The 27,811-nt window shown below is 38.1% G+C and overlaps 1 protein-coding gene across 1 annotated transcript in view; it reads left to right on the plus strand.

Annotated features, from left to right (window-relative positions):
• The window catches only part of capn9 (calpain 9), an 87,596-nt gene that overhangs the window by 21,836 nt on the left and 37,949 nt on the right, over positions 1-27,811 (plus strand). Inside the window, exons 3-11 of the mRNA XM_028797301.2 lie at positions 4,419-4,537; positions 5,942-6,075; positions 9,931-10,099; positions 14,479-14,562; positions 14,902-14,987; positions 15,328-15,405; positions 17,913-18,073; positions 20,746-20,903; positions 22,813-23,021. Coding sequence (XP_028653134.1) covers positions 4,419-4,537; positions 5,942-6,075; positions 9,931-10,099; positions 14,479-14,562; positions 14,902-14,987; positions 15,328-15,405; positions 17,913-18,073; positions 20,746-20,903; positions 22,813-23,021 — 1,198 coding nt within the window. The remainder of the gene's footprint in view (positions 1-4,418; positions 4,538-5,941; positions 6,076-9,930; positions 10,100-14,478; positions 14,563-14,901; positions 14,988-15,327; positions 15,406-17,912; positions 18,074-20,745; positions 20,904-22,812; positions 23,022-27,811) is intronic.

Consider the following 27,811-nt stretch of genomic DNA (forward strand, 5'->3'; position numbering starts at 1 on the left):
TCCTGAAACATCTTGTCCAGATGCACCCTTATGATGTCCTTCTTCTAGGGAGACACCCTGTATGCCCAATGGTGAACTGGGACCTCATCTTTAGTCTTTATGAAATGAGACATACTACTGAACAACCCCAATTATTCTGTCCAAACCTCTGGCCATTGGCATAATAGAGGCTTTATCTCCACTGGTTGTTCCAGAATGCTGGCTAGAGAGTTGGTCTTGGAGTTCATTACCTCAGCAGCATAAAAGTTGAGGTTGGACCAGCCCAGATCTTCGAGCTTTTGACAAGAAAGGCTTCATTTCACTCCCCTCTACAGAGTAGCTCCTTAAATGCAGATGTTTAGACATCTTGATGGAGGTAATAAAATCCAGTCCGAGGAGCAATGGAATGGTCAGGTGCTTGTCCTCCAGAACATAGGTTTCTGTATTCCAGGGGGTTGTATCTATTTGGAAGGTTAAACGGACCCTTCCCACTGCTATCTTCAAAAATAAATTTGACTGAAGTTGCCATTGCAAAGTTTTCACCTGGTAGTGCCATCATTTTCCATAAGCTCTTCTTCATTAGAGTGAAATGGCTTCCAGTATTCGCAACTGCATCTACTTGCAATCCCCTCACCTGGGCAGAAACCACCAGAAGAGAGGTCTGTACTTGGACAACAGAGACCCCAGCTTCAGTTTTGCTGTTCCGATTTATAGGTGGTTACATGAAATGGGCTTCTTTTTTGGTTGTCTGAACTTTACTCCAGTATTCTTTGGAAGCAGCCCAGTCTCGCTTCACAAGAGAACCCACCAAGGTCACCAAGCCCCTCAAGCCAAGCGTTGATTGCATGTGTTCAGTATACGACATACCAGTTCTTCCCCTGCCATGTCCGGTTGCCCCTTCAAACACAGACTTTGATAATCATGTGCAAAATCCCATATTGACTGTGTGGGCGCTTGAACCATTGACCGGAGACGCTCTTCAAGGTCCATCTTATACCCAGAAGGAAGGACTGCTTTAAGAAATTCACATTTAAAAGATATCCAGTCAGTGATCTTGTGCTGAGCACCCTGCCACCTGCTTCTCCCTGGTCCTTGCAGAGAAGCGTTTAAGACCCCCCATGAGCTTTTCGTTGCCCAGTAGAGTAGCAGACACAAAAGCTTCCTCACACTACAAAAAAAAAAAATCAATCACGTACTCTTAAGTGTAGCCCGTTTTAAACTTTGGAAAATCCAAGTGAAGTGCTGGCACAGGAGAAAGTGCACTAGATTGATAAAAGCACGACCCCCCACCCCCAGCGTTGATTGTGCTGCAGACATTTTAATCGCAAACATACTTTTCCGTATCTCTTCCGTCCACTGGCGATCTTGCCGCTGCAGACACTGTACGATTTCCCACTCCATAGCCGCCGGTAGGACAGAGAAGGTCTATTTGAGCTCCGTGACTGCGGTATCCTCTTACACGTGGAACCACTCTTCACTGGATATTGTACTCTCTGCCACAGGTGTTATTCTTTCATTGAGGGCATCGAGCAGTTCGATAACAGCAGCGAGTAAAAGCGGATTGCCATCTACGTCCTCCTCGTCCGGTACATGCGGATCGTCCAGATACAGTACATGGACTGCGACAGACTTGAAAGCTCATGGACTCCTGCAGGAGTCCTGACGGTGATGTGGCGGCATCAGGATACCGGGTCCTCACACAGCGGTGCGTTCGGACTGGCATCCTCCTTCTCTAACGGCACCGAAGACACACTCATTATAAACACAAGGAATAATTATTCAAAGTATGGGGGGAGGCAGCAAGATATATACTGCCCCGATCCTCAGAGAGGGCACCAACTGGAACAAATCTGCCCCGCCAAGCCGAAATGGGACGATCGTTACCGCTAATCTGTTTCACCTGTCCTACCTAGGCAGCTGATGAAAAGAGTAGGTCAATATAGCACCCTGCAGCACACCACCGTACACACCTTTTTAAAATGTTCAGTTCAAGCCGACAACTGACCATATACAGTATGAGAGAAAAAAAATAGCTAGAGGACAATATCCATAAGTACCGAGAAAAATATTATACAAATGAAAAGACAGGAGGAGAAAAGAACAACAATCCCTTTCATCCGCCCCCTAATAATTAATTACACTTATATAGCGCTTTTCTCAGTACTCAAAGCGCTATCCACACAGGGAGGAACCGGGAAGCGAACCCACAATCTTCCACAGCCTCCTTACTGCAAAGCATCAGCACTACCAATGCGCCACCCTAACCAAAAATAACCCTTATACGTACAGTATAATACAAAAAGATATGTACACACAGTGAAAATATCACTCCCCCAGTTCCCCTTCCAAAGATCACACGCAAGTCCAAAGTTTAAGTGCAGCTGTTGTCAGTGCAAGTCTTAACAGTAAAATGTTCTACAGTCTGTGCCATTGAAAAAAAATAAGGTCTTCGTGAGCTCACCTGAGTCCGCTAGAAATAACTCAAAATTCACAATTCATGAGTGAATCGCCGACTTCCACCTAACAAACAGATTTTCTCATGGCCGGAGCAGATGCTGATCTGTTTAGTCAGATTTTTTCAGTCTTCTCCTTGGCGGTTCTCCTCCTTTTAAAAATGGCGCAGTTTATGCAAATCTCTCCCAGAAAAAAAGGAAACCGGATGTTCCAGGGTGCCGCTGTCAATCACAGTCTGTATGGGCTATCCACACAAGCAAACCCGACAGACAGCAGAAAAACACATCACATCTATTTACAGTTAGGTCCATAAATATTTGGACAGAGACAACTTTTTTCTAATTTTGGTTCTGTACATTACCACAATGAATTTTAAATGAAACAACTCAGATGCAGTTGAAGTGCAGACTTTCAGCTTTAATTCAGTGGGGTGAACAAAACGACTGCATAAAAATGTGAGGCAACTAAAGCATTTTTTTAATACAATCCCTTCATTTCAGGGGCTCAAAAGTAATTGGACAGATTAAATAACTGGAAATAAAATGTTCATTTCTAATACTTGGTTGAAAACCCTTTGCTGGCAATGACAGCTTGAAGTCTTGAACTCATGGACATCACCAGATGCGGGGTTTCCTCCTTTTTAATGCTCTGCCAGGCCTTTACTGCAGCAGCTTTCAGTTGCTGTTTGTTTGTGGGCCTTTCTGTCTGAAGTTTAGTCTTCAACAAGTGAAATGCATGCTCAATTGGGTTAAGATCAGGTGACTGACTTGGCCATTCAAGAATTTTCCACTTCTTTGCTTTAATAAACTCCTGGGTTGCTTTGGCTGTATGTTTTGGGTCATTGTCCATCTGTATCATGAAACGCCGTCCAATCAATTTGACTTCATTTAGCTGGATTTGAGCAGACAGTATGTCTCTGAACACCTCAGAATTCATTCGTCTGCTTCTGTCCTGTGTCACATTATCAATAAACACTAGTGTCCCAGTGCCACAGGCAGCCATGCACGCCCAAGCCATCACACTGCCTCTGTTTTACAGATGATATGGTATGCTTTGGATAATGACCTGTTCCACGCCTTCTCCGTACTTTTTTCTTGCCATCATTCTGGTAGAGATTAATCTTGGTTTCATCTGTCCAAAGAATGTTTTTCCAGAACTGTGCTGGCTTTTTCAGATGTTCTTTAGCAAAGTCCAATCTAGCCTTTCTATTCTTGAGGCTTATGAGTGGCTTGCACCATGGATATCGATACGCCTACCTCCTGGAGAGTGTTGTTCACTTGGTTGGCTGTTGTGAAGGGGTTTCTGGAAATGATTCTGCGATCATCCACCACTGTTGTCTTCCGTGGACGTCCAGGTCTTTTTGCGTTGCTGAGTTCACTAGTGCTTGCTTTCTTTCTCAGGATGTACCAAACTGTAGATTTTGCCACTCGTAATATTGTAGCAATTTCTTGGATGGGTTTTTTCTGTTTTCGCAGCTTAAGGATGGCTTCTTTCACCTGCATGGAGCACTCCTTTGACAGCATGTTGTCTGTTCACAGCAAAATCTTCCACATGCAAGCACCACACCTCAAATCAACTCCAGGCCTTTTATCTGCTTAATTGTTAATGACATAATGACGGACTTGCCCACACCTGCCCATGAAATAGCCTTTGAGTCAATTGTCCAATTACGTTTGAGCCCCTGAAATGAAGGGATTGTGTTAAAAAAAATGCTTTAGTTGCCTCACATTTTTATGCAATCGTTTTGTTCACCCCACTGCATTAAAGCTGAAAGTCTGCACTTCAACTGCATCTGAGTTGTTTCATTTAAAATTCATTGTGGTAATGTACAGAACCAAAATCAGTCCAAATATTTATGGACCTAACTGTATGTGGCAGCGCTTTTCTGATATGCTTTCTGCAATGAGTGAAAGATTTATATAAAACAGTCTTGCTTGTTGAAAGAGAGGACATTCTAAACCTAACTTTTTGTTATTTCTTTCTAGGTGATTGTTGGCTCTTGGCTGCCATTGCTTCTCTAACACTTAATGAAAAGACATTGGCAAGGGTGGTTCCTCCAGATCAGAATTTTGATGTTGACTATGCTGGGATATTTCATTTTCAGGTAAACTGTAGTCTTCAAGTCAAGTGCTGACAGTTTATGATGGGCAATGTCCTGGGTGCCATTAAATGCATTCTCTGGCTGGGAGTTCCACAAATTCTACAGCTGCTAGCATGGAGACCTTTTTGGTAGGCTCTGTTCTTGTTGACCAATGCAAATGTATAATCTGAAGAGTAATCTAATTCAGAGCCATGGCGGCTAGAACCTTTCCTGCCAACACTGGGGACAAAGCAGGAACCAACCCTGGATGGGGGACCAAAAATACCTCTAGAGGGAGAGCATTATAGACAGAATGCTGCAGTTGTTGGGGGCAAGAGAAATAAATAGTAGTTTATTGGAGTTATGTTAGTGTACTAAGCTAAAAGTAGTGTTAAACAAGGTAAAATGGGGTTTGTTTTGATGTCATTGTGTTTACCCTTCATTATGTATTAGTAGACACAATCACACCCACATTTATAATCTCTCACACCAGATAAAAAAAATCACCGGTATTTAAACCTTACATGTTTGTACCATGGAAAAAAATCCAGTGATCCTACAAAAAAGAAATATTATCTTAGTATTAGGCTTTAAGGGGAGATTTCTTATGCTCCTAATTTTACCTCAAGACACATGGTTACACCAGGTTGTGTCAGAGAGTATGTTCACATATAATCACTGTGGTTGCTGATTACACGACTAGGAATTGCAAGGGATGATGAATATATAACTTTTTCACAACTGCTCAGCAGTTTTAAATTTCCAATGACACTGCAAAAGTATTGCATGGTTAACATATTTTGTCAGCTAGACAACATGGAACATCCTTATTCTTAGTCCTTTATGTTGTTCTATGAAAGGAGAAGTTGACAATACATTACTGCTGAATCCACAACCCCCAGCACTGTTTGCATGATCCAGAACACCCATTTTGCTTTCTTCTTGAAACCATCATTGATCTTCTGTGTTTTTTTTTTTTTTTGTTGTACAGTTCATTGGGCTCTTCTATGTTTGAGGGCCTTCTGTGTATTATGCTTCCAGCTGAGTGGTCATTGGTTGTCAAGTCTCACACAAAGGAGTTGGTCCCTTGGTCATGAGGTGGTATGACTGTGGACGACTTGATTATGAAAATGAAGGCTATGAACGGCAATCACTGGAAACAATGGGTAGTAAGATGGGAACATTACACTGAGAAAACCAAAATTTTCTTTGTCGTGTTACCAGCATGCCACCATGCCAGTAGCAAACAATATGTTTTTTCTTTCAGAATGGGTGATCTACTTGGTTTATGCTTATGTTAATTTCCAAGTTAACTTTCAAAAAAACACAGAAATAACTAACACAAACACAAAAAAGTATTCTTGTCACATATTTTAAATGAATCCACCTAACAGATACAGTTCCTATTAAAGATTTCCTTTTTTCTAGTTCTGGCAACATAATGAGTGGATGGATGTCATCATAGATGACCGATTGCCTACCTTCAGGAATCGACTAGTCTTTGTACATTCTATTGAAATGAATGAGTTCTGGAGTGCCCTCCTTGAGAAGGCCTATGCAAAGTAAGTGTTACCTTATACATATTGAATAATTTTAACTAAATTGATTGCTTCAATAATCAAGTGCTTTTGTAAATCTAAGTGCATTTAACAATAAATGATTAAAGGAATTGGTGTAATACTGTTGCTTAATTTAAAATTGTTGGATGTATGTAACTTGCCATGTAATCAACTCTACAAGGTACTAGTTCTGACCATAAGTCCTTTGAAACAAGGTTAAGAAAACCCTGCGTCAGATGTCATGTTAAAATAAAATTCCTTACATGTGATAAAAATAAACATTCCAAATAAAAAGTAATGTTTCTTCATCAATCTGACACAGGCACAACAAAAAGTGCAAAAAAAAAAGCTACAACTAAACAAATCTGAGGTAATAATACTTTTTTGTGCTTTTCAAATAATAAAATGAACATTTTTGTCATATCAGACCTAGGCACATCTCGAAGTGCATAAAAACAAAATAATGCACAGTATTAGCAATAACATTTGTTTCTGTTTTGAAATAAAATTAATATTTTGGTCATATATGACCCAGGTACATCACAAAGTGCATTTAACATAATAAAAAAGAACTGGCAATGCTGTCTGTGCACAAACCCATAAATAGTGATAACAGTAACTAACACAAATGGATACAATGTCTACTGCACACTGAGGGAGTCTACATGTGGGATCAGCAGTGTGTTTTTGTAAACAAAAAGGTGGAAGTATGCATATGTTGCATTTGGATCAAGTTTGTAGTACTGTGAAGGTATAAAGGCTGAAAGTCCTGGCGCTACATGTTTTGTTTATTTGGTGAAAAAACATAACGTTTAAAATTTGAAATTGACAAATTGTCAAGTATAATAATAATAATTCCTTACATTTACTTAGTGCTTCACTCACAGCTCAACGCGCTTTGCAAACTCCATGCAGGAAGAACCCAGGATGCGAACCCACAATCGCCTTATTACAAGGCAGCAGAACCACCATTACACCACCTGCATAGGTGTACTGTATTGCATAATATTGTGTTTAAAATTAAAAACACAGAATTTCTGAAATATTAACCGCAGGTTAATAATGAGCTGTACATTCTACAAAAAAGCTGTTATGTAAACTTTTTACATGTTTTCATCAAATGTAGTCTTTCTAATTTGTTTTTTGCTTTGACTGTCAAAGGCTGATTGTCATCCTCATAACACCCATGAATCTGACGGATTGAAGTGTGTAAGTAGAAGGCCAACAAATCATGAGAAGTGCGGAGACAATGCTTGGAATAACAATTAGATTCATTTGTGAAAACCCACATTCGCACTACTTGATGAAACTGGAATACAACTAAGACTCGGCATACAACTGATCATAAAATAATTTAATATGTAGTTGATGCCATGACAATCTGTCATGGTCGTGGTGCTGGTACATCCAGTCACAAAATCAAAAAACTGTATTATAGACTACTACCACCACTTCCAGACACACAATAACGCACTATATTGTGGGTTCAATGTTGCTAGGCTACACAGAGTGCTCCATTCATGGTCTGTACTACTGTAGGAATTTATGTAGGAATTTCTAAAGACTTGCGAAATATGTTTTCTCGGTTTTTCTCTGCATTTCTGGAGGGACCATGGGCTGGGCCAGTGGGCCAATCAGAGGTTGCTTCTGGGCTGCTTGTGGCCTGCAGGCTGCCTTTTGAATACACCGGCCCTAGAGGAACCATTTTTGGTTCCCAGAGAATCCATCTAGATGAAGGTTCCAGAAAGAGCAGGCTCCATAAATTACAATGAACAATGATAATAGATGTGTGTAATATCTATTGGTTCATGATTTTAAAAGAACTCTTGCTGCATACAATAAGTCCAAGGGCTAAGTTCTGATTTCTTGTTCTGTCTGTATCCTGCTAGACAGCCTACCATACATTAAAGATTTATGTTTCATACACATATTAGAAACCTTTACAAAACCCAAAGATCCAATTTCTTATGCAAAGAACCTTTCCAGAATTAAATAGTTCTTTATCAAGCAATTGTTCTACAAGGAACCACACAACCAAGTAAAGTGCCATTGTAGAACCATTATTTTTAAGAATGTAGAAGACCTGTCAATTAGACTTATTGCTTTTAAATTTCACATTAAAGAAAATGAGAGAAAACAGTTACTTTAGTATCTAGTTTAGCCGCTATTGTGTGTGTGGCTGCATATATGAAAGCATTTGCTTGAATGTCCAACACTCCTACTCAAAGTAACTTGGCCTCGGAAATTCAAGCATAATGCTTACTCTTCTTGTAAAATAGTAAAATAAACTCCTACTTTGATGAAACCTGTGTTATTTATCATTTAAATATATACATCTCTAAATGCAATATATTAAATATGTAATTAAATAATATGTTGCTCAAATCAAAATAACATCTAAGCTTTAAATGAAAAAAAAGAAAGCATCTCTTTCCATAAACAAATACAATGTATTTAAACACATTCTCTGCTGCCCCTCTGTGTGTGCAACCAGAAAAACAGATCTGAAAATAAAAGTAAAGCTCAAGCCTAAGCACATCTTTAGCTGTGCTTTAATTACAACTGACATGGACTGCAAATCCATAACTATCTGTTTACAATTAGTATGGAGACCAAGAAGTACAAAAGATTGTTAAAGAATTCCCTTCACCTTTTGATACCAAGACGCCAAACACTTTCCTAAAATTACAGTATTGCTGAAAAATCATATTCAGAAAATGGACTGATCAGTGCATCGATATAGACAAGCCATCCAATTCTGAATGTTGGAGTTATGTCCAAGCTGAATTGAAGCTGCCGTTATGCATGCAGTAAAGACATCTGAATAATTACACACATTGCACCAACATAAAAGTCCTTGAACAGGATGTTTCCATTATAATGGTATCTATTTCCACTTACAAGTTCTAGTTGTTGTATTAGCTTTTCTATTTGGAATTAATCTATACATTTGCCAAAAAGGACTAAGAAATGGAACTTAACTTAGGAAGAGATAGGAAAAAATATGAGAGCCATGTTGTATAAGCTAATGGAGGACTTAAGCAGGTATAATTTAAACATGTTTTTTTCATAGTTGTGGTTGTCAAAATACATATTGCATTAAAAAATGTAAATTTACTGCTATTTAACAATGTATGAATGACTGGAAATTCCACTACATCAACAAGGAAATTATTACATAATTAATAGGGAGATGATGAAATATAAATATACAAGATTTTGTTATTAATTATATTCTTCCCTTTCCCATGAGTTTAATATCTAGATTTCCTGTCCCTCCACCAATTTTCTAAACAAATATTAACAAATATTAATGGGTCACTGGCAGCTGAAACCTGTCCCATGAGAAGGTACTAACCATGACTATAATAAAGGTACAGCACATACCACACATATCCACACTTCCATAACATAATTTTAGCAGCCTATGAACCTCACAGCATATCTTTAGGCAAAAGGAGGAATCCATGTAAAGACAGGTGGAATATACAAATTTCAAGCTGAAGGCAACTACATCTGGGAGGTGAAAATACTATTGGTTGCACTACACACTATCCATCAATATTTTCTGAAAATTTAAATATGAATTTGATATTTAATTGTCTGTAGTAGTAGGGTGTTGTACCGTGTTAGCCATTATGAATGCAAGCCAATAAAAGGTGTCATTTTCGCTTGACTTGTTATTGAATATTTAAATTGTTAAACATCCCCAATGTTTTTCCAAATATATGTATATTTTGGAGAATTCTGTGCAAGCGTGTATGATAGTTTATTTTTGTTACTTGTCATATTATCTGTAAGAAAATTCTGAATATTAATAAATAAACAATAACATCTTTGTACCACAATGAAAAACAGGTTAAATGGAAGTTATGAAGCTCTGAAAGGAGGAAGTACTCTAGAAGCTATGGAAGATTTTACTGGAGGTGTGGGAGAGATGTATGAAACAAAAAATGCTCCTGCAAATCTTTTCCAGATTATTGATAAAGCACTTAAAAGAGGTTCAATGTTGGGATGCTCAATTGATGTAAGTGTTATGTATTTTGCAAAGTTAAAAAATATATACACAATGCTTTACTGACTGTCTTCTTTTTTAATTGTAGTTTACTTCTCAATCTTGTCATATTAACATCATTGTGAAAAATTTACTCTGGGTGTGAGTGGTGGAGTGCTTTCCCAATGCTCGAATGTATTTCCTTAATCTAGACTCCAATGATCCAAACAAATGAAAAAACAAACATATTTTAAAATGTGCTCCTGTCAGCAGTAGATTCATTAAGTAAGACATCAGTCAATTGTAGGCCATGTGTTAACAGTGATACTGGGGTAAATGAAGGTCAGGACCACATATACAAAAATATAATCTGTATTCACTCATCTTCTATTATTTAAGGGGTGGAACTTCTGCTCCTGCTCTAATTCCTGACTCCAGTTGCCTGACTTTTGAAATAGCATTTATTTTAATATATTCATTATGTACTAGAATCCTATCCAGAATTTGTTTCTGCTTTAGGCATAATTTTACAGAAATAGGTTTCTGACATCTATAAACTATAGTGAATAAGTGGGTTAAAATGTATTACAAAAAGAGGTACAAGAAAGAAAGAAATCTCTGTTACAAAACATTAGAAGCTTTCTACCAAATTATGCATGATTATAAACATACATTAAGCATATTCTGATTATCATAAGTACTTTCCTCCTGAAAAATCCATTAACAAAAAGTCATGCCATAACAAGGACTATCATCCTTCATATAATTAAAGCCAAATAAGTGCACCAGTCAAAGACAGATCTTTGCATTGGATGTAAAGAAAGTATTGTGCAGTAACTGGGGTCAGAGCTTATCAGCCCTTTCACCCACACCTATGCTATGAAATGCACACACAAGTAACCAACCTGGCTGAGCTATATTTGTGCCTCTTTGTTCTACTCAGAAGATGTCCCATGACACAGGCAAGTGAGCATAGAAATACATGCACAATCTCGGTTATCTTTTTCTACTTTTGGGATTCGTACCTCTGGTTTAACACAATTTGACCTTGGTATAGGAACCTACCTGTTGTTTAACAGTATGCACCTTACAGCTATATGTAATCCATCCATCCATCCATCCTCTTCCGCTTATCCAAGGTCGGGTCGCGGGGGCAGCAGCTTGAGCAGAGATGCCCAGACTTCCCTCTCCCCGGCCACTTCTTCTAGCTCTTCCGGGGGAATCCAAAGGCGTTCCCAGGCCAGCCGAGAGACATAGTCCCTCCAGCGTGTCCTGGGTCTTCCCCGGGGCCTCCTCCTGGTTAGACGTGCCCAGAACACCTCACCGGGGAGGCGTCCAGGAGGCATCCTGATCAGATGCCCGAGCCACCTCATTTGACTCCTCTCGAGTGCGGAGGAGTCTCCTAAGTGTAATGTATATGTGTAACTTATGTGTAATGTATATCAGTAACTTATATGTGTATATGTAATGCTGGATTTTTAAAAGACACTATGTTGGGTTCTTGAGAGAACATTCAAGATTCTAGCGAGAAGACTTCAATGCTAAAGTAGTAAAAGATGTGTAATTGGGAGGAAAGCCTGGATGATCTGAATCTGAATGGTGACATACTATTGCTGGACTATTCATAAACAGCCATAAAGTACATAATATTCAAATTCAGTTATTATACTTAGTACCAATGTCCTTTGGGACAAAAATTTTGGCATTTTAGTCTTTATTCTTATCTGAGGTTATGTGTTTTGGACATTTAACTAAAGAGAAATTCTGAGCCGTCAGTTGATTGCCACTTGGTGCTTAATTGGCTCTGGTTGTAGGATATGAAGTGAACAGGTCAGTAAGCATTCCCTGAGGCTGAACACGTCTCTTACTGTAGAAGAGTTCACACTACAACTTGGGCAATGTCAGTGACACAGAGTCTGAAAGGAGTCTGTTTGAGACAGCAGCAGAGGAAATGCTAAAAGGAAGACAGAAACAGGACACCATGGTTAAAGGAAGCCATAAAGCTAAACAGGGATGTCTGACTGGAAAAGTTAGCCAAGGAGTCTCAGAACTGACTAATGGGAACAGGTAGGCCAAGAATTCTGCAGCACTGACTAAAGCAAAATCTAACTGGAAATGCCATCAATTCACAAAGTAATATTTTTATTAATTCTTGACCTTTGTGAATATGGCCTCCTCAGCCATACTACAATAGTTGATAAGGTGATAGATGAGATCTACTTGAAAATAGAGGATGTTGATATCTGCTGTTGAATGTTGCAAAGATGAAAACAGAACCCCTGCACTAGCAGATTAGGGTGGTGGAACTAAACAATTTGTTCACAGTTTTAAGAGATCACACCGCCAGCAAAAAAAGGAAAAAAATCACATTAGCAGTTAAATGTAGCCCTGGTTGTGCCACAGTCAACTATCCATCCATCCCGCTGAATCCGAACACAGGGTCATGGGGGTCTGCTGGAGCCAATCCCAGCCAACACAGGGCACAAGGCAGGAAACAATCCCAGGCAGGGTGCCAACCCACCGCAGGACACACACAAACACACCCACACGCCAAGCACGCACTAGGGCCAATTTAGAATCGCCAATCCACCTAACCTGCATGTCTTTAGACTGTGGGAGGAAACCGGAGCGCCCAGAGGAAACCCACGCAGACACGGGGAGAACATACAAACTCTGCGCAGGGAGGACCCGGGAAGCGAACCCAGGTCTCCTAACTGCGAGGCAGCAGCGCTACCACTGCGCCACCGTGCCGCCCCACAGTCAACTAACATTTTGCAAATTCTTGAGACATCATGGGAATTTGACCATTCTTTGTAAGTATGTTTGGTAGAAATTAAGGAGGCCTTTGACCACAGTTTTCAGTGTATCTTGTAGATAACTTTGCTAGATTATAGCATTCTGAGGCTAATATTGTGTGCAGTCTCTATATTTGCAAAGAGAGAGTTCACATTCTTGACATGATTTTATTAAAATGAGAATAAATCTAATTTCTAGGTTGCATCTTGTCTCTCCTTTTCTTTGTGATTTTCATAAACAGTTGCAAAACAACACTGTCCAGGCCTAGAAATAATCAAATTTAAAAACCTAAAGTTTTTTGGGAATTCTGTTGACCAATGGTGGGTGGCATGGTGGCTCAGTGGTAGCGCTGCTGCCTCACACTTAGGAGACCCAGGTTCGCTTCCCGGGTCCTCCCTGTGTGGAGTTTGCATGTTCTCCCCATGTCTGCGTGGGTTTCCTCCTCCACAGTCCAAAGAGGTGAGAACATTAGGTGCATTAGTGATCCTAAATTGTCCCTAGTGTGTGGGTGTGTGTGCCCAGAGTTTGTTCCTGTCTTGCGCCCTGTGCTGGCTGGGATTGGCTCCAGCAGACCCTCTTGACCCTGTGTTAGGATATAGCAGGTTGGATAATGACTGACTGACTGTTGACCACTGGATTTTCATGACTGTATGATCCTTTCTTACGAGAAAAATCATCTATTCAAAATTTGGGCATCAGGTGGTGGAGAAAATTGTCATGGTTCAAAAGATTAAATAGGCTAGTGATCCAAGATCAAAGTTAAAAGACAAAACAAACTTGTAATCATAAAGTAAACAAAAAGTCAAAACTAATACCTAAATCTAGAAATCAAGTTGAGAAACTAGAAACAAAATGATAATCACACTATGCAAATACAGTAAACAAAATAAACCATAAAGATGAATTTCTGAGGATCATAATACTTTAATTTCTAAGTAGAATATTGTGGTCTTTTGTTATTGTGATCTACAGTGCACACAATATTCAGTCAAGTGTGAAGCAACTGGGATGAAAATCAGTAACTTAAAATCTAAGGTCATTTTTTTCAGGTACCCTCAGACTGTGCTCCTGCTATTCAATCACATGCTTCTTATACCTGCCCATGCTGTTGTGCTGCTTGGCCACCCTAAAGTATATCTGATAGGAGAGGTGGGGAATAAAAACAGAGTACATTCTTCATAAAGTGCTCAAACATTGTGATTTTCTTTCTCTACAATTTTTTCTATGTTGTTTAGCTGCACTTATTTGTTCATCACATGTGAATTATAGTAAGCCTCTGAAGTAATGATGACTGCGACTAACCAAAATAATGTTCTTTTCCAGCCAATCTAGAAATGTCTCAAAGTAGAAACACTATTGCTTTGGCTGAGAGGAGCCTTTTAACATAGTCTGAGAATCTAATCCTTGGAGTCTGCTGGGAGGAGACAGAGGCAGAAATAAGACATACAGGAAGAATTATGTGTGTTAACTGACTGTAGCTTCTCTACCTATTTCCACATCTGCCTTCAGCACTATTTTGATTTTAGTAGTTGGAAGCCTTTAAATAAATTTGAGTGATGTTTTATTTAATAGTCCGACTATGAAAAGATGACCAGGTTTTATTTTTTTCCCTACAGATAACTAGTTCTGCTGAATCAGAAGCTCAGACAGCCTCAGGCCTTGTGAAAGGACATGCTTACTCAATTACTGGCCTTGAAGAGGTTGGTAACCTTGATGGTTTTCTGAATCTTGAACTGTTCCTTTCAACCCAGTATGGGTGCACTTGTAGAGTCCCTGAGGAAAAAATGGCATATAAATTTAATCTGGATTGACTTTAAATATTATGCCTGACATTGAAAAACAGGTGTTTCAACTTGGTTTTTAGGACTGAGACTAGAACTATTGACTTTAATAATTAAATGGTAAATTTATTTTGTTGCAAGAAAAATAATTATTTTGTGCTAAAAATTATTGTTTTTAGAAATTTTATTATGCAGTAAATATTGTGCAAGAATTCAATAATATTACTAAACTCAGTATCTTGATTTAATTTATTCCAGGTAAACTACAGAGGAAGGAAGGTAAAGTTGATCAGAGTTAGAAATCCCTGGGGTCAAGTTGAATGGAATGGCCCATGGAGTGACAAGTTAGTTGATGTTCATTTTTCATAAAATAACTTATTTTTCTTTCTACAATGTAGCATGCACTGTATTAGCATAACCTCTTTTGTTACCAATGCTTTGTTCATAGCATAATAAATAAATTATATATTTCTGTTATTTCACCTTATTAGATTTATTTATTTTTGAAGTGAAGCATAGCTAATGCATGGAAATCCAAATATTAGGTTTAAGTTGCCTTAACAAAAATAAAAACAATAGATGATTAGTGAGAAAAAAGGGACTTTATATAAGCTAGATGTTACTGCCTCATCAATAAACATTAAATATTTTCCATGATTCTTCCTTTGCTATTTATTTTTCCAGCTCTTCAGAATGGAAAATGATTGATGCTCAGGAAAGGAAGCGTTTAACTCAAGTATCTCTGGATGATGGAGAATTTTGGTAACGGAAACCTAAGAAAATATCTGGGAACTCCCATTCTATCTATCTATCTATCTATATGGACATTATGCTATTATATATATCTATCCATTATCCAACCTGCTATATCCTAACTACAGGGTCACAGGGGTCTGCTGGAGCCAATCCCATCCAACACAGGGCGCAAGGCAGGAAAAAAACACCGGGCAGGGCGCCAGCCCACCGCAGGGCGCACACACACACAAACACCCACACACCAAGCACACACTAAGGCCAATTTAGAATCGCCAATGCACCTAACCTGCATGTCTTTGGACTGTGGGAGGAAACCAGAGTACCCGGAGGAAACCCATGCAGACACGGGGAGAACATACAAACTCCACGCAGGGAGGACCCAGGAAGCGAACCCGGGTCTCCTAACTGCAAGGCAACAGTGCTACCACTGCAGCACTACCGCCCTTATTATATATATATATATATATATATATATACAGTATATATATATATATATATATATATATACAGTATATTATATATATATATATATATATATATATATATATATATATATATATATATATATATATATATAAAAGGGGGACCCAAAAATAACCGGAAATATTTTTAAAACGTGTTTAATTTTCTGTACAAACTACAATTAGTCTCTTTCAAAGTACTCTCCATTGGCGGAAATACACTTATCTAACCATTTGTTCCATTGTTCGAAGCATTTTTTAAATTCGTCTGAAGTAATGCCCATTAATGCTCTGGTTGTTTCTTGTTTTACCTCTTCAACGTCAGCAAAACTCCTTCCTTTCAAGTCTTTTTTCATCCGAGGGAACAAAAAGAAATCACACGGAGCTAAATCCGGTGAGTAGGGTGGGTGGTTCAGGGTTGTCATACCGTTTCTTGCCAAAAATTGGCAAATGCTGAGATCAGTGTGAGATGGAGCGTTGTCATGATGAAAGAACCAATTGCCCGACTCCCACAAATCAGGGCGTTTCCTTCTCACACTGTTGCGCACCCTACTTTTACAAAAAAATTCACTGAACACAAGCACAACCTTCCAGACTGATGGCACTTGGCAGACTGACTTGTGAGGAGTGTAACTAGATTGCCCTAGCGGCCCAACCACGTACTATAAGTACCAACCTAACAACAACAAAATTCCGGTTATTTTTGGGTCCCCCCTCGTACATATATATATATATTATATAAAAATATATAATAGATATATAATGGGTCGAGACTACTTCCACATCACGCCCTACTTACAAAACAATTTCTTGGAGACACTTTAACATCCCACGAGACAAGGAAATGAGACAAAAGGACAGCTGCTGTACAGGCGTTTAAATGATCGACACGTAATGCGACCTGCAGATCACACAGCACAAGCAGCAGCTGGCTTAAAGAACAGCTGCTGTACAGGCTTTTAAATGATTGTTGCGCAGCGCAACATGCAGATCATGCAGCACGGCAGCAGCAGCTTGTGTACAGGCTTTTAAATGATCATTGCACAGCGCGACATGCAGAACATGCAGCTCGGTAGCAGAGCTGCAAGCCAGCAGCTGATCCGTCCGCATCTCTTTAGTATGCATTTAGACCCCCCTTCACAACGCCAGCAGCAGAGATGTGAAGTGGCGAGTGTGAAGTGCGCCCTCAGGACAGGGGTGGGGGCAGATGGTTTGGGGTGAGCAAAGCGAGTAGGGGGCAAAGCCCTCTAGTATATATATATATATATATATATATATATATATATATATATATATATATATATATATATATATATATATATATATATATATATATATATTAATAACTGGGTCTTCCAGAAAAATAGAGACAGTGTTTTTGAGCTTCTCTTCTTTAAAGTTTCATCACAGTTTCTAATAAGTCATCAGAAAGAGATGAGGCTTCACTAATGGCTATCAGTACTAGAAGGAAAAACTGACCGATGGCTGAAAATAACCAATGAAATCCACAGAATAAGCCAGCTGACAGCAAGGAGTTGGCATTTGTTACATATAGCATATTAAATGTAGTTTATCATTTAAACAATAATCTTAAACTGTATTCTATCTTCTTATTTTGGGCTGTACTATTGTTTGTTTTAAAGCCTATTTTGATAATGTACACGGTGAAAGATACTTCTAAAACAAAGACTAGCAGGTTGATTCAGCTTCTCTTTTATTCCCATGTTCACCTACTAATCAAGTCTAGCCAGCCTTCCATACCTTTCTTTACAACCAGGTTGCTAAGACTCATTGTAAATATTTGAAAATAAAACTGAAATGAAGAATCAGAAACATTTACTGGTTACATTTGTGTTGTTTTTCATTAAAAATACAATATCTCCAATATCACATCTGTTTTTTAAATATTTTTAACATTACTTTATTAATTTAGTTTATGAAATGATAATAACAGAAAATACCCAATAATACAGGTACTGCTAGAATTCTTTCAGAAATATGTGTGAGTATATCACCAAGACAAACCTATCAGTTTTCTTTGTATGTTTTTAGGATGGAATTTGAAGATTTTAAAGCAAATTACGATAAGATTGAGATTTGTAACCTTACTCCAGACTCCCTGGATGATGACACACTTCATAAATGGGAAGTAACAGTCTTTAACGGAAGCTGGATCAGAGGATCTACAGCAGGTGGCTGCCGAAACTACATTGGTATGTCAGACATGGCAGTCAATGTTGTGTCAGTATCTCAGGGACAGTGTTAGTTTACTTATCTAAAGTAGATTACTAATTTTTAAGTATCTGAGACAATGTTATGAATTTGTAATAGTTTAGGCAGTTCATTAATCAACAGACAGGAGAGCTGAAGGTCTGCACACTAGGATGGTACTCTGCCTCCCTAATTCTCTTATAACCATAAGGGGGTTCCAGAGAGCCCCAAACCACAGACACAGTAAAGTACCACACATATGTAGAATAAAATAAAGTGTTTTTATTCTTCTCACAAACACCTTTACAAATCTCCTCTTTGACCAGTTGTACAAGCACAATGAAAATACACAATAAGCACAGAATTCTTCCTCCTTCACTACCTCCACTGAGTTTTGCCTGCTGTCTCCTGATTCTGACTCATCCATGTTTGGCAGCAAGCTTCCTTTTATGCCAGACACAGGAATGCTTCCCATGCAGTTCTGACTTCTGTAGGAAACACTTCTGGTCCATAGACAAAGTAGGGTGGTTCTCCCCGACAATGCCCTCTACTGTTACAAAGGGACCTCTACATGGCTACACTTCCGGACACCATTTCCCTAGCACCCCTATAGGTGTCCCAACTGGTCCATCCATTATTTTATACTGGCTGGGCACAGAGTTATCTTTCCACCCAGTCGGCCAATTCGGCCAACATTCCTCTTGGGCCTCTGTCCAGGTAATAAACCGTGCTGCTCCCTGGCCAGGATGCGCGTTCTTATCCTACACTCTTCTGTAGACTCCAAATTGATCAATGAATACTAGCCAATGAGTACTGACACATGACCTTCTCAATACACAAGAATGAATAGGCCTTTCAGCTGCCTATGACTTTGTCCAGTTTAGATGACCTCTTGATACATAATATACTATATACATTAAAGCACATATGAGAAGTAAAGGAGGATTAGCTGTTACATAAGGAACGGTTAAAGGAGATGAATCTTTACAGCCTCTTGTCTGAATCATATTTGAATTCATTATTTAAAACAATGAATGTAAACTAGGTTCAACTGATTTTTTCCCCCTTAAGGAAAATGCAAAAGTCTAAACCAGACACAGAGATGGAGATTGCAAATTTTGCTGTCAGAAAAAAAAAATTGCTCTATATTGGTTGACCTGATACATAAGACCTGATATCTTTCTCTGTTGTTGGATCAGACTGTAGTACATGGCATACCAAATGAAATGATATGACGAGTGGGAATGCTGTAAGTGTTTTTGTAAAACCTAAGTGTATGAATATCTGGGTGACTGAGGAAGCCATATTCAGACTACAAACTGTGCTGTTTGGTATTTGATCTGCATCACTTACAGTACCACCCTTCAGCAACAACTTTTATAACAGTTTGTAGCGGCATCCCAGTCCTCTCCATAGGGCCTCATAACCAGAGACTCCTTCACCAAATTGTCCCACACAAATAACAACAGCACTTTATTTTGTTTTTATTGACTCTGTTCTATTATTACATTAATAACCTTAATCCCCCTTTACAGATTTTCGTTTTTTCCTCCTCCTACTCTTATTTATCGTCTGGCATTTATATCTCTTGGACTGATAGGACCCTGACACCACTCTATATTTCAACAGGTTTCCATACTTAACATTTTTAAAATAGGAATGTTATGCCATTATGAGCTTTTGTATTGAAATACATAAATTGGGAGTTGGAAATGGCTTTCAAATAATGAGAAAAACTCTGCATAAAAATTTCTGATTTTTTTTTGCGTATGTAAGTGTATGTGGCTTTTTAGGTGAACTATTGTTTAAATTATTATTTTTTATAATCAGTAAATGTATTCATTTGAAAATAATGTTTTTTTCACTTTTTCCCTAAATATTAATTTGTTTGAAACATACATTGAAGAGCCTTTAATTTTAAAATGAATAAAGTTCAATCAGCGTTTATATGTGAGCAGCCATCTTTTATAACATACTGCCATGGTGTCATAAGTCACATGGAATGTACCACCCTGCACCTAGAAAACATGCAGCATTCAATTAACTACAGCCATAAAATAATGGCAAACATAATGCAAATAAAATATATGTAAAATTGCATTGCAATGACATTACCAAATTAACAATACAAATACTACCAAATGGAAACAAAAGTTAATAGAACACAAAAACCAAAAGCAGAAAGCAATAAGTAAAATTATTACGTGTTCCAGACACTCAAGTTGTGTGGTAGATCTTACTGTATAATACTAAAAACTGAGGTAAAGATTCAGAGGTCAAGGTCTAAGCAAACAGTTGCTGCCAGTTAAGCTTACTTTATACCAGCTATTTATGGTTAAACCCTAAAAGATAGAGAAATGCAGAACTTAAGACAAGGCCATTTGGTAAATAATTGCACAAACCTGATGCACCGATGTACCAATAAAATACGAAGCCTGTTTTACTAAGAGTGATTGAAGGTGAAGATACGTATTAGACTTCTAAAAGTTTTAATTATAATTTTAAATGTAATGCTGATCTAACTGCATGATGAGGAAAAAGTCCATATTTGCTGCACTTGAGATGAGGTCATCATGAATGGCACAATATAAAACACGAATCGACTTGTATACTGTATATTTGCACAATCTCAAGCATGCAATGGTCAGTTTTGGTTATTTTTCATCTTTCTTAGACACATTCTGGACAAATCCCCAATTTAAGCTGTCGTTGCTGGAGAAGGATGATGATCATGACCAGAGTACGTTCATCATAGCCCTACTGCAAAAGAACAGGCGCAAGCTCCGAAAGCTAGGACAAGATCTACAAACAGTTGGCTTTGCAATTTATGAGGTATGGTAAGAGCTGGATCCTCGGGTATCATTATTTTCTAATTGGTGATGCCAGAATCATCACCAGTTGCCTGTGTTAAAAAATCAATCAAGACACAGTAACATTTTTTACTAAATCTGTCCATAAATTGTCCATCATACGAAATGTTAAATATGTAAAAGTATTATCATCTGTAGCTGGACTAAGTTTTTGAGAAAGTAAAGAACAAGAGAACACGGGAGGGTAATTAGGTGAGAACTTCAGGACAGAAAAGTAAGGCACATTAAAATGTTCATTTATCAGATGTTGCCTTGTCCTTTAAGTAAAGAATTAGAAAATTTTCAAAAAAATATACTACATAATTCTAAAGAAATTTAAAAGCTTGAGTAAAAATCTTCACAGCCTTCCTAAATAAGCACCTACAGTTCTTGCTGTAACTCGTGATGTTCATATTTCATTTCTGCCTGGTGTAAAACTCAGTCAACAATTTCATTGAGTACTGCAGGCACTTTAAGAATTGCATATAAATTAATTATCCATTGTATTATTGAAATTAGAACACCACATAATGGCAGGGTACCCCAGTGACTAACATTTTGTGGTACCCATCCATTTTCCTAAACTGCATATTATAATACAGTGTCCTTTTCATTTTCGGAAAGAACAATTCCCAGTTCCTTCCATTTCTCAAGTACAGATATATCTCATTTGCAGCCATATCACTAGGTGGCACTACAGATTCATTACTACTACTAGCACCTAATACTAGTCAATAAAGCAGATTTAATAACTTAAACATTTTTTCAATGTCACCATAATTTAAAAAAAAAAGTTGTAGTTAACTGATTTATTTAATCAGTGCTTTAGTATTTGTTTGGCATAAAAATATAAAAAAAAATAAAATATTTTTTTGGTTCAGCTTTGTCAATAAGGATACAAACTACATTAAATAGAAAGGGTAAAGATAGACATGATTTAAAGTAATGGCAAATCAAACAAAAATTACTGACCCTACATTACTGAATAATATTGACATATGTTTATATACCACAGAGGGTTAAGCTACTAGGTTCGAATCCCTGCATTGTTATTTTCTATGTATATGGAGATTGCATGCTCTCCATGTATCCACATGGATTTCCTAAAATTTCCTAAAGTAGCATGTATATTAAGCTTAATGCAAGTGTAACGTGGTCATTTGTGATACATGTGCCTGAGTGGGCCCTAAAAACAATAAAATAATGTAAATCCCCATTGTGACTGCTGTTCAAAAATGTCAGTCTGCCACAGGACACATCAACGCACCAAACTGACCTCCAAGTCTTTAAACTGTGGCAGAAGAGCAATGACCCTGAAACAAAATCATAAAATTATAGAGAAAATCATGAAAAAATATTTCATGGCACACATGTACTCACTTACTCATGCCTGCTTAATGTCATCAGTTAACATAACATTCCTGTCTTTGCAATGTGGGAAAAAACCACAATACCCTGAATAATCCACAATGACATGAGGAAAACATGCAAACTCCACACTGAATACTCCACAGCTAAAAATCAAACAGGGGTGGTGTATGATGGAAACATTATTCAATGTTTTACTTTCAGTGCAAGAATGTCCATTATACTGTATTACATTCTAAAACTTGCCTAATTCCAATTTTGGGATTGTGGAGTACTGGAGGCTGTTCTAGCGGCCTCAGGGAGAAAGCAGCCCTGAGCAGAGCACTAATCCATCAAAGGGCCACTTATGCACATGGGGCCAACATAAAAATGCTCTGGCCTGTATCATACTTTGTATGGATTTTTTTTCAGCAAGACAAATGGCAACATAGCACAGTATCACTGGTCTGATGTTGTGAAGGAATGCTGTGGACCAAAAATTAGCTAACTAACAATTGTGGATTCTTTTGTGATTTCTCTAATAGGCCAGTAAACATGAAGACCATCTTACAAAAGATTTTTTCCGATACAATCCTTCCAAAGCTCGAAGCAATACATACATTAATTTAAGGGAACTTTCCCAACGTTTTCGATTGCCTCCTGGAGACTACATTGTGGTTCCAACCACCTTTGAGCCACACAAAGAAGCGGATTTCCTCCTGAGAATCTTTTCAGAAAAGAAAACAGAATCTTTGTGAGTATAGTCTTTTTTCTCCATGTAATTATAACTTTTCCAATGTTCACGAGGTTGTTTAGTTTTATAAGGTATCATATCATTTACATTTATAATGGTAGCACTGAGCGCAAAGCAAAAACCAGTCCTGGAGGGGATCCTAGTCCTTCATAAGGCACACCATAATACACACCCACATCCAGTCATGAAGGACCAATTTAGAATTATCCATTGGCCCAACCCGATTGTATTTGGAATGAAAGAGTAAACCAGAGTACCCAGAGTATGCCATGTAGACATAGGGAGAATGTGTAAACACAGTGACAGTGCCTAAACCAGGAATAGAATCAAGACCTATAGAGCTGGGAGGCAGAGATCTAACCACATTAGCCTTTTATAATTTATGTTTTTTGCCATTTCATGAGTTCTTTTTTTAATATAAGGAACCTAACAATCAGTATGAAGACAGTTTACAAAGAAACTAACAAAATCACAAGAAAATATTACATAACAATAAATTTACTAAATCAAATACCAAGGTAATGTATGAATTGGATAAAAAAATAAATGAAAACTGTAGAATGTATTGCAATGTGGTCATGTCCGGATGGGTTTAAACCCTTATGCATAGAAATCAGAGACAAATAGGTTTTGAAGTGAGAGGCAAATGCAACTGTCACATGGTGGAAGGAAGAATGCATAATAAATCCCTTATTTATGTATTGTGTTATCTACCTCCTATGTCTTCGGAATCAGGATAGTATCATGAGGTGGCACTATTCTAAAATAAAATGCAGCAGAAGTTTCTTTTTAAAATCTGAGGTGAAAGTTGGGTGTCAGAAATCAATTTACTTAAGCATGTAACATATTATTTTGTTTTACACATTTTGTAAGACTTCATAGTTGGATATTTCAAACCTTCACTAATAAAACTTCAAGTTTAATTTTAGGTGTGCAGGGGCTGAAGTCTATTGTGCCAGCATTGAAAGAACCTTTCCTAGATGCGTCAATAGTCCATCACAGTGCCCAGTCACGCACACACAGACGTAGACATTTACTCATTCTGATGAATTTTGTTTACAATTTTCCTAGCACCACAATATTTTAAAATATGAGAGGAAAGCTTAAGTAAAAATGGAGGAGAATCTATAAATACCACACACACACACACACACACACACACACACACACACACACACACACACACACACAATGAACAAGAAGCAACCCAGGACTCTACAGTAATATGGCAGCAGCAATAAGGATGTCACTGCTATGCATGAAAAGTGTGGAAAATGAATGAATGAAGATCTTGATTGACACTTAGTCTATATGATTTGTCTTTTAATGATATCTAGTAAATTCTTTAAATAAATGTGACTAAATAAACTATTTTCTGTCTTTAATTTTATGTAAAATTGGGCTTGGCTAAACAAATCATTTATTTGACGAAACACTTAGATTTAAGTCTGGATCAGTTCTTTTTTGATATCACAAAAGGGGCCTTGGCAGAACTGCTTATGTTGGACTTATTGTTTTACTGTATAAAGTTCTCCCCTACATATTTTACAGCACGGATGATGTGTGTCACCCTATTTACTTGCACTAGAACTTCCTGCAAAAATTATGTTTTTCTCTGGCATGCGTTGGCAGCTTTTGCTTTGATCAGGACCAGTGCTGTGAAATGTGGTTAGTTGAGCTACAGTTAGTGAACAGCCACAGTCAGCATAGGGGAAGGTTGTCTAGCCACAACCTGGCATAAGAATGTAAATAGCCTGCTTCAAAACTCGAGCAAATTAGGGGTTGGAAGCTACCTTTCATACTATTTACCAAGACCAAACAAACAAATGTGAACTTTTCACTTTGCTGAATCTTTTGTATTGTTTAAAACAGGCAATTAGCTGGCATTACCATACATTTCTGATTGAATGTTGCTCGTGTAAATTTGTGACTGCTCTGTTCACTGCCTGCTTAAACACTTTAAATTCTATTAAATGGTCTGTATGAGACTATATTATCTACAAAAACATTTGTTTACTGACATTGGCTATATTCATAGAATCAGTGAATTTTGTTGGTAGGATGTTCTCTTGGCTCACTAGGTGTGTAATTAGTAGCTAATGTTCAAAGTTAAAGAACAAATTCAAATTCACAGTATAATAATTGAATTGTGAATCTTTTTTCAAGGAAGATAAACTTTTACTCACAGATGTTTCATGTATACAGCAACAGTTGTGGTATTGTGCTGTAAATTTTGATTTATAACTGTTAGTATTTTGTGTAAGTTTTGCATTTTGTGAATTAGGTTATTGTACAGATAAAAATCTTGATGAGGTGCTTGCACATACATTTTTGAATAAAGTGTTAACTCTTCTGGATATTTATTGCATTTCTTCTGAGTGTTCTTTTTATGAACTTTTGCCTCATTTGGTTTTGTTTTACCTCAAGGAATCCATTGGCTTAATTTATTTTTATAATTACTTCTGGTTTTGCTTTTGAATTTTCATTTGGGCCATAGTATCACCACAACTCTGTCCTTTCTGATGGCAATATTTTGATTCATGTTGTCAGGACTGTTCCAGAATGGGTGTATTCTCAGAGAGAACATTAGAACAAGACAAGAACAGGCCATTCAGGCCAGCAAAGCTCTCTAGTCCTATTCACTTAATTCTTCCAAAATAACATTAAGTATAGCTTTGAAGGTCCCTAAAGTCCTACTATCTAGCACGTTAACTGGTAACTTACTCCATGTGTCTATGGTTCTCTGTGTGAAGAAAAACTTTCTAATGTTTGTGCGTAATTTACCCTTAACAATTTTCCAATTATGTCCCTGTGTTTTTGATTTACTCATTTTAAAATAACATCCATCCAAATCGATCCACTGTACTAGTTCCCTTCATAATTTTCAGCACTTTAATCTTGTAATGTCTTACTGTAATCTCCTTTTGCTTAAACTGAAAAGGCTCAGCTATTTTAATCTTACCTCATAACTCAGCCCATGCACTCCTGGAATCAGCCTAGTTGCTTTTTTCCTGGACTTTTTCTAGTACTCCTATGTCTTTTTGTAGACTGGAGACCAAAACTGTACAAACTACTCCAGATGAGGTATAACCAGTGTATTATACTGTACAGCTTGAGCATGACCTCCTTTGACTTGTACTCCACACATTGTGCTATATAACCTAACATTATGTTAGCCTTCTCAATGGCTTCTGAACACAGCCTGGAAGCTGATAGTGTTGAGTCTACTGTGACACCTAAATCCTTCTCATAAGGAGTGCTTTCAATTTTCAGACTTCCCATTGTGTATGAAAACCTAACATTTTTCCTTCCTATGTGTAATACTTTACATTTACTTAGATTCTGCCTAAGCCTGAATGTTGTCAAGTTCCTTTGTAATGATTCAATGGATTCTAGATTATCTGCCAATCCACTTAGTTTTGTAATATCTGCAAACTTAACCAGCTTGATAATTATATTCCTATTCAAATAATTTATATATATATATATATATATATATATGTATATATATATACAGTATATATATATATATTGTGGCAAGCGGCTGGGCTTACGCCTACTCCAGACCATGAGGGGGTGACCGCCCTGGTGGCTTTGGGGACCAAAGGAACAGAGCTTAGAAGCTCAACCCTATAGGGGCCTGTGGTCACCGCCAGGGGGTGCCCCAATGCCTGTGGAGCCCTAGTCCTCAGCACTTCCGCCACACCTGGAAGTGCTGGGGGGAAGATGACCAGGGACACCTGGAGTGCTTTTGGGTGCGCAGCCGGTACTTCCACCACACTTGGAAGGGCCAGCAGAAGCTAATCGGGAGGCACCTGGAGCACGTCCGGGTGAGCTTAAAAGGACCCGCCTCCCTCCATTCGATGTCTGGAGTCGGGAGCGTAGCTGGACAGAGCTCGGAGGAGAAGAGTGGAGGCGGACCTGTAGGAGGGGCATTGGAAAGAGGCCTGGACTTTGGGGTGAAAGGGGTTGTGTGTGTGTGCATTTTGTAATATAGTAATTGTAAACAAACGTGTGTTGGGTGATAAAATGATGTCTGCCTGTTTGTTTCCGGGCTGTTCCCCCACAATCTACCATATATATATATGGTTGAAATAGTTTACTGTCAAATAAATGCAAAGAGTACGCGACACGTGTTTCGCCCTCATTCTGGGCTCATCAGGCGTACACACTCCACTGCACTCCCTCTCGGGAATTGAACCTCGGACGTCAGCGCCAGAGGCGATGCTCCTAACGTTGCGCCACGGCGTGTGGTTCGTTTTATTTGACAGCATGTAGATCGGGGTAATTACATTCACGGCATTCGTAGTCTGTGTCACAATCTGATTGTATGGGTGGTTACCTTCCAGGTAACGCTTGTGGTTGGCCAGCAATCTGCTAACATCCGCCACAGTGCCCTCAGTTTGTATATATATATATATATATATATATATATATATATATATATATATATATATATATATATATATATATATATATATATATTGTCACAAACTTGACTCAGAGTCATAGAAAGGTTTGGGGCAGCCACCCGTATAATTGGTTTCCTGGCTGCAAAGTTGTAAATTAGGTACAGAACTGATGTATATTGGTTCCTTAGGGATGCTGCATGTGCAAAGACCCCTAATAATTCCCATGCAATGGCTTTAGAAGTAGCTGAGCGCAATGGAACAGCTTCGGGGTATTTGGTAGCATAATCCACGAGGACTAAAATGTACTTGTGTCCTCAGGCAGAGGGCTCTAGGGGTCCGACTAAATCGACCCCAATTCTGTGAAAGGGAACATCAATT

Source organism: Erpetoichthys calabaricus, chromosome 3 (genome assembly GCF_900747795.2).
Source record: "Erpetoichthys calabaricus chromosome 3, fErpCal1.3, whole genome shotgun sequence".
Classification (NCBI taxonomy): domain Eukaryota; kingdom Metazoa; phylum Chordata; class Cladistia; order Polypteriformes; family Polypteridae; genus Erpetoichthys; species Erpetoichthys calabaricus.